Source organism: Myotis brandtii, unplaced genomic scaffold, assembly GCF_000412655.1.
Source record: "Myotis brandtii unplaced genomic scaffold, ASM41265v1 scaffold1170, whole genome shotgun sequence".
Lineage (NCBI taxonomy): Eukaryota > Metazoa > Chordata > Mammalia > Chiroptera > Vespertilionidae > Myotis > Myotis brandtii.
Genome location: NW_005354050.1, coordinates 580,730 through 590,564, shown reverse-complemented (window position 1 = coordinate 590,564; position 9,835 = coordinate 580,730). Strand labels below are relative to the sequence as shown.

Sequence of the window (9,835 nt, the reverse complement as noted above, 5' to 3'; positions counted from 1 at the left end):
GCCTCCTGAGGTGGGCGCGGGGTTGTTCGCCGCGGCAGTTTGAACTGGCGACCTCGGGCCGGCGCCTAAGAGGTCAGACCACGGACTCCGCGGGTCGCTGTAGGCCCCGCCGCGAGTCCGAGGCAATGGATGAACAGAGTGTAGAGGTGAGGAGGTTTGTGGAGGGTTGAGGAGGTTGGTGGTTCGTGTCCCCATGCTACCCGCTGAGTGTTTTTTAAACGGGTCGCCTTTCCCTAGTCCTCTCCGGTAGGGACGCCGCCGCCGCGGGGAGCGGGCCAGGGGCGAAGGACGGCGGCGGGTGCTGCAGCCCCTGGTGCCTGTGCTCCGGCCGCTCCCGCAGGCAGGTGGTGCGCATCTTGGCGTGTTCAGGTTGTCTCCGCCCGGGCACTCATCCCCACGGGGCTTTTGCAGACTGCAGCCTGTGCAGAGTAAAACTGCAGATTCATTACAGGGACGTGCCCTGACGCTCGCAACCAGTGCTTGTGATTTCTGCGCGGATCCAGATCTCCCTCCGAGTGGATAACCTTTCTTCCTAGCGGTACATTTTTGTAGACTTCTGCCCTTCCTAGGTTGAATGAGCATATTCTCTGATTATCTGATTTGGCTGTAGTTTGCCAGAACAACCTTATTTTTATTATACCTGGCACTTGTAAGCTCTGATTTAAAATTGTTGGGGTATTTACATAAAGGCTAGGGACAATTTAGAAAAAAGATTGGCTATTGAACATAATTGTGTAATAGTTGTCAAATACTGTATTAATTGTCGAAATACTAAAACACTGAGTCCTTGCTTCGTTCTTAGTAAGGGCAGCGATGTGACAGGGCTCTTTAAACTAGTTCACCCAATGGTGTTGTCGCCCCCACCTCCCTCCCCTCCACGCCAGCATCTGCACCGCACAGGTTCTTCGGGCTTGCAGTCATGATTAGACTCGCATGTGAAAGTATTTTAAAGGCTTGGTAACTTGACCTTGGTTTTATGAGAGTTTTAATTCTCCTGCCCTATAAAAATGAACTTAAAATATCTAATAACCTACATTTAATTATATCTGCTTTCCTTGTTACTTCCTAAATTGATTCATATGAGGCTTGTTGCAAAGATAATACTATTTCTCCTATTTACGTGATCTTTTTTTCTTCCCAAAGCATTGGGAGAACTGCCACTAAAATTCTCAATAGACTCTCAGGCTCAAGTAAGTAGCTGCTTGGTTGCAGTATCAGGGCAGAAATTCCGATTTCTGGATTCTGAGTTAGTTTCTTTAAGTAAATAAAAAAATAATTGTTTTTAATCCTCACCTGAGGATGTTTTTATTGATTTTTAAAAAAATATGTTTTTATTGTTTTGAGAGAGAGGGGGGAAGGAGGGGGAGAGAGGGAGGAACATCATTTGAGAGAGATACATCCATCAGCTGCTGCTTGCCCTCTACTGGGGGTCCAGGCTGCAACTGGGCATGTGCCCTGACCATGAAATCAAACCCGAGACCCTTTGGTGCGTGGCAGGAAGCTCAGCCGAGCCACACCGGCCAGGGCTTTAGTGATTGTTCCACTTACTCATACATCCATTGGTTGATTCTTGTAAGTCCCCTGACCAGACTGAACCCACAATCTTGGCCAATCAGGATGACACTCCAACCAACTGAGCTACCTATCCAGGGCATTGGTCAAAGTGCACTGCTTTTAGGATATGTATCTCTTAAAAACTTATCATAGCAATTCATCCTCCTTGTGAAATTGCAGAGAAAGTAAAAAGTTCATATTGTTCCTTTAACCGTGTAGTTTGCCTTTTTTTTTCCTTACTGTTAAACATAAGCATTTTTTCTGTATCATTAAATAATCGAAGAAATATTTGTAGTGACTAATGTAATCTATGTTAACTGTGGTCATTAATATTTGGACCAGCCAGATCCTTGCCATTATAATTAATGTTCAGTAAAAATATTTGTGCATTTCATATCCTTTCCTTAGAATAGGACCATTGTGAAGCTTAGATGTTCTGAGGTACTTGATCTTGGCTAACAAGTCCTGATATGGAATAAACTTAAAACTGAGATGTTATCAGCCTAAAATAAATGTAAATAAGCAAATTACTTTAATCACGCTTTTTACTCTTGATTCAGTAGCCTAACCTGGTGGACCTTACATCTTTTATTATTTTCAGAGCATTGCTGAGGTTTTTCGATGTTTCATCTGTATGGAGAAATTGCGGGATGCACGCCTGTGTCCTCATTGCTCCAAGCTTTGTTGTTTCAGCTGTATCAGGGTAAGCTGTACTTTTCTTTCCACATGCATTTAGCATATGTAGGATATATTGGTAAATAAAATGGTAAAAATTAACCATTTCCTTTATCTTTTCATTTTAGATTTTGTGTCCTTTTAAAAAAAATGTCTTCAATGAATGTTCCTTAATAGGGAGACCATCAGTGTATGTTACTTAGTACTGTGGAGATGAATAGTCATCAAATGATAACTGCCATGAAATGTCTGGAAACCAAAATCCACTAAAATTCTAATATATTTACATTATTAAATCATTGCACATTTAACAAGTACTTACAAAGGGCTGGCCTGCATTGTGTTTGAGGTTGAGGGATATGAAGATAAATGACAAAGTGCCTGCCCTGAAGGAACTTAAATCTAATAAAGAGAATGGACTTTGTTTACCGTCATAGACACTAACAAAATGTTGTGAGACCCAGAGGAGGGAGAGTTTATACTTGTTTGGCTATGTTTTCAGACTAGATCTTCAATTTTCTAGCTACACTTAGTTGATTCTCTCTTACTACCTGTTTTTTTGTTTGTGTTTTTTAATTTTTTGTTTGTTTGTTTTCTGCCCCCTTTTTTTGTCCCCATAATTCTCTTTTTTTTTATCCCTTCTTGATTTTCAGCATAAGTAGCTCTTTATGTTTGCCTACAATTATTGACTTTGTTTTGTCTTAAATTTTGCAGACTTTTAAAATCGGGTGTAATTTACATACAATAAACTACACATATTTAAAGTGTACAGTTTGATAAGTTTTGACAAATGTATATACCTCAGAAACCATCACCATGGTCAAGATAGTGAAAATATCTGCAATCCCCCAGTTTCTTTGTATCTCTGGGTAATATCTCCTGCTTATCTGGTTTCCAGGCAACCATTGATCTGCTTTCTGCCACTATAGATATGTGTGGATTTTCTGGAATTTTTTACAAATGGAATCTTATAATATATACTCTTATGTATCTTTTTTTTATTCAGCAAAATTATTTTGATATTTACCTATGTCAAGTGTATAAATAGTGTTCCTTTTTACTGTGCAGTAATAGCATTGTATTGTATGCATATGCCATAATTTGTTTATCCATTCACATGTTTTATTGTTTTAAATGAGGTATAATTGACATTTAAAACATTATATTAGTTTCAGATGTGCAACATATTTCTACATTCAACATTTGTATGTATTTGTATATATTGCAAAATGATGACTACACTAACTAGTTAACATCCATCACTATACATAGTTACAAAATATTTTTTTCTTATGATGAGGACTCTTAAGATCTATTCTCTTAGCAATTTACAAATATGTAGTACATATTATTAACCATACTATTTATTAACCATAGTTATTATGGTTATATGTTAATAATAACATTATTATAACCATAATAACTATGGTTAATAGTATGGTAATAATAACATTATTATTATTATTAATAGTATGGTTAATAATAACATTATTATTAACATATAGTCACCATACTGTACACATTCACTTGTTGATGGATACATGGGTTGCTTCTAGTTTTTGGCATTTACATAGAGCTATGAGCATTTATATACAAGTGTTTGAATGAACTTCAGTTTTCATTTCTCTTGGGTAAATAATCAGGAATGGAGTATCTAGATCATAAGGTAGATGTTTAACTGTTTAACATATTGTCAGACTGTCTTCTAACATATTATCAGACTTTATCCTTTTACGTTCTTGCTGGTATGTATGAGAGTGCTAATTCCATATTAATGCCAACACTTGGTTTGTTCAGTCTTAAATTTTAGTAATGGTACCTCGACTTTCCCCTTAAGATCAGGAAAAAGACAAGGTTGCCTGCTTTCATTACTTCTATCCATTACCTTCTCTCCCAACCCTTAGTAACCACCATTCTTTAAGTTTCTTCGAATGTGACTAGTTAAGTACTTCATATAAACCCAATTATACAATATTTTTTTTAGTACTTATTTCTGGGCTCTCTATTGGTCTCTCTTTCAGTCTTCCTGCCAGTACAAACCTGTTTTGATTACTATGGCTTTGTCGTAAATTGAAATCAGGAAATTCAAGATAGTTTTGGTTATTTAGGGTACCTTGTGATTATTTTTGAATTTTAGATGGGGTTTTTCTACTTCTGAAGAAAGCACCATTGTGATTTTGATAGGAATTGCATTGATTCTGTAGATTGCTTTTGGTAGTATTGCCATCTTAACAATATTAAATTTTTTAATCCATGAATATGGGATGTCTTTCTAGTTATTTAGGACTTCTTTAATTTCTTTCAGCAATATTTTGTAGTTTTTCACATACAGTTTTTTCAATTCCTTGGTTAAATTTATTCCTAGATATTTTACTCTTTATGATGCTATTGTAAATGTATTGTTTCCTTAATTTTCTCCTTGGAGTCTTTGCTAGTGTATAGAAATAAAAGTGTTTTATGTGTGTTGATTTTTGTATCCTGCAGCTTTGGTGAATTTATTAGCTTTAACTTAAGTTTCTTGTGAAATCTAGGATTGTCTACATATCTGATCATGTGTCATCATAAACATAATTTTATTTCTTTTCCATTTTGGATGCTTTTTGTTTCTCTTTTCTTCCTTAATTGCTCTGGCTGAAATTTTCAGTATTATGTTGAATAGAAGTGCTGAAAGCAGGCATCTTTGTCTTTTCTCTGGTCTTAACAGAAAAGTTTTCCATCTTTAACCACTGAATATGGTTTGCTGTGGGTTTTTAAAATAAGGATTTTAGCCCTAGCCGGCTTGGCTCAGTGGATAGAGCGTTGGCCTGCGGACTGAAGGGTCCCAGGTTTGATTCTGGCCAAGGGCACATGCTAGGTTGCAGGCTCAATCCTCAGTAAGGGTGTGCAGGAGGCAGCCAATCAATGATCCTCTCTCATCATTGATGTTTCCCTCTTTTTGTCTCTGCCCTTATCTTCCACTCTCTCTAAAAATCAATGAAAAAATATCCTCAGGTGAGGATTAACAATCACAATAAAATAAGGACTTTATCAGTTGAGAAAGTTCCCTCCTATTCCTATTTCTTGAGTGTTTTTATCATGAAAAGATATTGGATTTAGTCAGATGCCTTTTTTCCTTTGTTTTATTAATGTGATATATTACACTAATTGATTTTTGTATGTTGAACTGTCCTTGCATTCCAGGAATAAATCACTTGGTCATGGAGTATAAATCAAGAAAACTTGAGCTCAGTCACTTGTCTATTTCATGTGGTTAATAAGTGCTAGAACTAGGAATTAGACTGAGGTCTGAATACTGTCTAAAGCTTGTGCTTCCATTTAATGAGGGAGAGAAATCAGTTCTTCAGTTGATTGTGAAGGAATTACTTTAAAGATGTTTCTTTAATATTTCTTGTGCATTAATATTGTTCACTGGTTTTTGCCTTGAGTTTTGGTTTGGAAGAAACATTGTTTCCCCCAAAGTATGAAAATTGCCATACTTATTTTGTGATTAAGTTAGATTGTGTAATATGTACAAGGTAAAAATGCTACATATATATAGAAAAGAGAAAGGTCACTAGCTTGGGATAGGCAGGAAAGTTTTATGGTTATAATCAATGGATATTCTCATGTGAGAGCGCATAGAGAGAGGGACTGTATAAGCAAATAGACAGTCCTGATGTCAAGAGTGGTATATATTGCAACAATAGCCCTTTTGGATGGGAGAAGTATATTAAAAAAATATATTGGTCCCAACCTTTATAGAGCTTATTGTGAAGCAAGGGAGAGGAGACTACAACCACAATGAAGGGGGAAGTATAGGTTGCTGTGGTAGAGCATGGCAGTGGTATCTAAAATAGTCTATAGAGCAAGCATGTCGAACTCTCGGCCCAGGGGCCGCATGTGGCCCGCAATGAATATTTTTGTGGCCCAGTCAATATAATGGTATGTAAGAAACATTCTAATAAAAATTTCATAACTTGATTTTTATAATATCCTGTTATACATAATTATTAATATGGAACTACAACGTTCGCTAATGGCTGATTACTATAATCGTGTTACGTTCATTTCCCTTGCACGCCTTATATGCAGGCACACCATTTCTCTCTACAAATACTAGCAGCAAGTATTTTAGCAGCCAATTGCATGTCATTAGTCTTGTACTGACTTGTGTGGTGTGCGCAACGGGAAATATTTCGCTTTCTGAGAGCAAGAAAAATAGGTTTATTTGTGTTACGCTTATTAATTTGTTCAATTATTCAGTGTCTGGTAAATTAATGTTCAAGAAAAATTAATTTTTATTAAAATGTTCTATTTTATGTTAACGATTACTTATTTATTTTAGCCCTTTGTATTCAGCATGTCTCTATCAAAATAAACCTATGTTTCTATGAAAATTGGAAGCTTTTGTTTTTTTGTGACCCACATAAACTTAAACCTTGTTTATTTGGCCCGTGCTAGCCTTTGAGTTTGACATGCTTACTGCAGAGCAGTGGTTCTCAACCTTCCTAATGCCACGACCCTTTAATACAGTTCCTCATGTTGTGGTGACCCCATATTTCATTGTTACAAATTGAACATAATTAAAGCATAGTGATTAATCACAAAAACAATATGTAATTAATTATATATGTGTTTTCTGATGGTCTTAGGTGACCCCTGTGAAAGTGTCATTCGACCCCCAAAGGGGTCGTGACCCACAGGTTGAGAACTGCTGCTGTAGAGTCAGAAAGCTTTCTGAAGGAAGTTGCTTATAAACTGAAATCGAAAGGATGAGTAGGAATAAACCATTTGAAGAGAGGTATTGATAAATATCCTGGGCAGAGAGATACCAAATATATTCAAAGGTTTAACTTTGCTGGTTCCCCTAGGTTGAGAAGGAGGACTAGGCTAGGGAGGTATGGGCTGAAAGCAGCCCTGGGGAGGTGCTATGACTTTAGTAGAGTTTTTTCAGGGGAAGAAACTTGACCCAAATTTTGTTTTTACCAAGGGACTGAAGAAATAATTTTCAAGGTTATTAAGAATGGAGGAATCCTCTTCCATGTATTTTCTTCTTCTAGCTTTATTTCTTTACTAGAGGCCAGGTGCACAAATTAGTGCACGAGTGGGGTCCAGCTGGCCCACCCCGATCAGGGCCAATGGGGCCGGGCCGGCTGTGGGAAGGGACCACGGGCAATTGGCCAGCCGGCCCCGCCCCTGATCAGGGTGGGGGAGCTGATTGGGAGCAGGGCTGGCCGGCCCCGCCCCTGGTCGAACTCCCGATTGAACTCCTGGTCGAGGGGACAATTTGCATGTTAGGCTTTTATTATATAAGATTTTGCTGTGAGGTCCCTTTTCCCTATTGTCTAATTTTTCTTGTCCTTTAAGGTTTCCTTGGCAATTTTATTTCTGAGTTAATTAATTGACTTTAAGTAAAAGTTTATGTTCTTTTATAAAAGTACATAGGGATAAACAGAAATATCAGATACTGAAATACATTCATTTACCTCTGAACCAATTTGCCAGACTATTAAAACAAAAATATTTAACCATAAATATTGGGTTTTTTGGAAAGGCATTCAGAAAATCTTAGCATCTCCTTTGTATATGGTGTGATACTGCTCCCTACTCAGTAATAATTACAGTGATTAAATTAATATAATTTGAGGTTTAGTGGAGACATTTTGCAGTTAAAAGGGTTTGTAAAACCTTTTCATAATTATGAGGAAGCAAAGTTATGTAGATGTTTAAAAGTTATTGAACTGGAACTCAAGACACAAAATGGTTTTGCTATATTGCTTATTCATATTTTAGGTCTAATTTATATCTATAATGTGTGTTCTTCAAAATTAATTTGCTTTTCTAAAAAGAAATGTATTAGTACCTTAAATTTCCTTGGGGATTTTATGGTTTGTTAGTTAAACTTCCTTGCAGATTCTAGGGTAGGTTAGTTAGAAGTATGGTGGGTTAGTTAGAAGTAAAACCCTATGGTTTATGTTTGGAGATGGTAGTGACTATATCATTATTTTTGTGAAGATTATCCACATCTTCCCTCTGAGATCCAAATAGCCCTAGAATCACTTTCTTTCCTATGAGAGAATAGCTTCTTAACTATTTTGGGATGAGTTCTGTCCCTTTGAAAGTTTGTCCTGATCAATATGATAATGAGAGGAAGACAGTAGGTATCTACTATTTCTATAAGTATCTTTATAATTAATGCAGGCACTAGAGAGTTAAACTTACTAAATTTGGTATATAAGTATTCAATATGTACAAATAAAAATAATGGTGTTTCTACAATCAAAGCTAATTTATTTTTTTGCCTCCTTAGCGCTGGCTGACAGAGCAGAGAGCTCAATGTCCTCATTGCCGGTAAGTGTTTTGCTATGATTATTTGTGTATTTGGAAAATAATAAGGTAATGCAGTTGGAGTGTGCCCTAATATTAATAAGATTCTTTCTGTAATCTGCTTCATTTTGCCTCTTTGTGAATACAGCTGAAAAGAAAATAATCTCTCTAGATACAGCATAAACTAATTTATCTTAGAATTATGTAGAAAGCATTAAATGGTTTACCTTATTTTAGAAAATCATGTTTAACTTAAAAAGGTTTCTGGTTTTAAAAAATCTTAATAGTATAGGTAAATATTTTTTAAAAGTCTTCTGATTCTGTTATTCTTCACCTAGTCTTGTCATGAAATAACACTTATTATTGGGGTTGTTTCTAATCTTCTAAACATTTTTCTATCTGTGTACTGATATATCTACACTAATAAAAGAGAAACATGCAAATTGGTATCACTCTGCTATGCCCACCAGCCAATCAGAGTGACTATGCAAATTAACCCAACAAAGATGGCAGTTAATTTGCATGTGCAGGCACGGAGCGAAGACTGAAGAGGCTTTGCTTCTCTGCTGCAGAGAAGCCAAGCCTCGCTGCGGCCATAGCGGAGAAGCCAAGCCTCACTGCGGCCGGACCAAAGGCCTGGGTCCCGGGTGCCGAAGGAAAACTGGTGCCAGCAGCCAAGGGAAGCAAGGCCTAGTGCGTGAATCTTCGTGCAGCGGGCTTCTGGTATATAAATAAAAGGCTAATTAGGCAAATTGTCCCTGCGGGAGTTTGACCAGGAGACTGGGAGTTTGATTGCTCACTATGATGTGCGCTGACCACCAGGGGGCAGCGAGGAACAAAGGAAGGCCCCAGCCGGCAGCTGGGAGGCCCCAATTGGACCTGATTGCTGGGCAGGCCTAGGGACCCTATCCGTGTATGAATTTCGTGCTCCTGTCCTCTAGTGTGTGTGTGTGTGTGTGTGTGTGTGTGTGTATGTATTTTCTTACAACACAAATGATATAGTACTGTTTTGTTTTTTAAATATAAAATATAGTGTTATCTTTCTTGATGTACACATGTCATTTAAATTTAAAAATGTTTGATTTATTTATTATGTGACCATATGTTATTTATTTATGCTTATATTGAGATACATTTAGATTGTTTCCACTTTTGGTAATTTCAAATTATGATGCCAGATTGTGCTGAAGAATAGGTTTTTACCATTTTACATTCCCAATAAAAGATACAAAAGTGCCTTTTCCTCACATTCCTGCCAATATTGTATATTACCAATCTATCTTTTTTTGTCCTTTTGCTA

General features: G+C 37.0%; 1 protein-coding gene across 4 annotated transcripts in view; it reads left to right on the top strand.

The window, feature by feature from the left end:
* The first annotated feature begins 6 nt into the window (after nucleotides 1–6).
* The window catches only part of TRIM37 (tripartite motif containing 37), an 88,548-nt gene continuing 78,719 nt past the window's right edge, over nucleotides 7–9,835 (top strand). For all 4 annotated transcript variants that reach the window (XM_014529935.1, XM_005858376.2, XM_014529931.1 and 1 more), the window contains exons 1-3: nucleotides 7–146; nucleotides 2,156–2,257; nucleotides 8,519–8,559. In XM_014529935.1, the coding sequence (XP_014385421.1) occupies nucleotides 126–146; nucleotides 2,156–2,257; nucleotides 8,519–8,559 (164 nt within the window). In that variant the 5' untranslated portion in view covers nucleotides 7–125. The remainder of the gene's footprint in view (nucleotides 147–2,155; nucleotides 2,258–8,518; nucleotides 8,560–9,835) is intronic.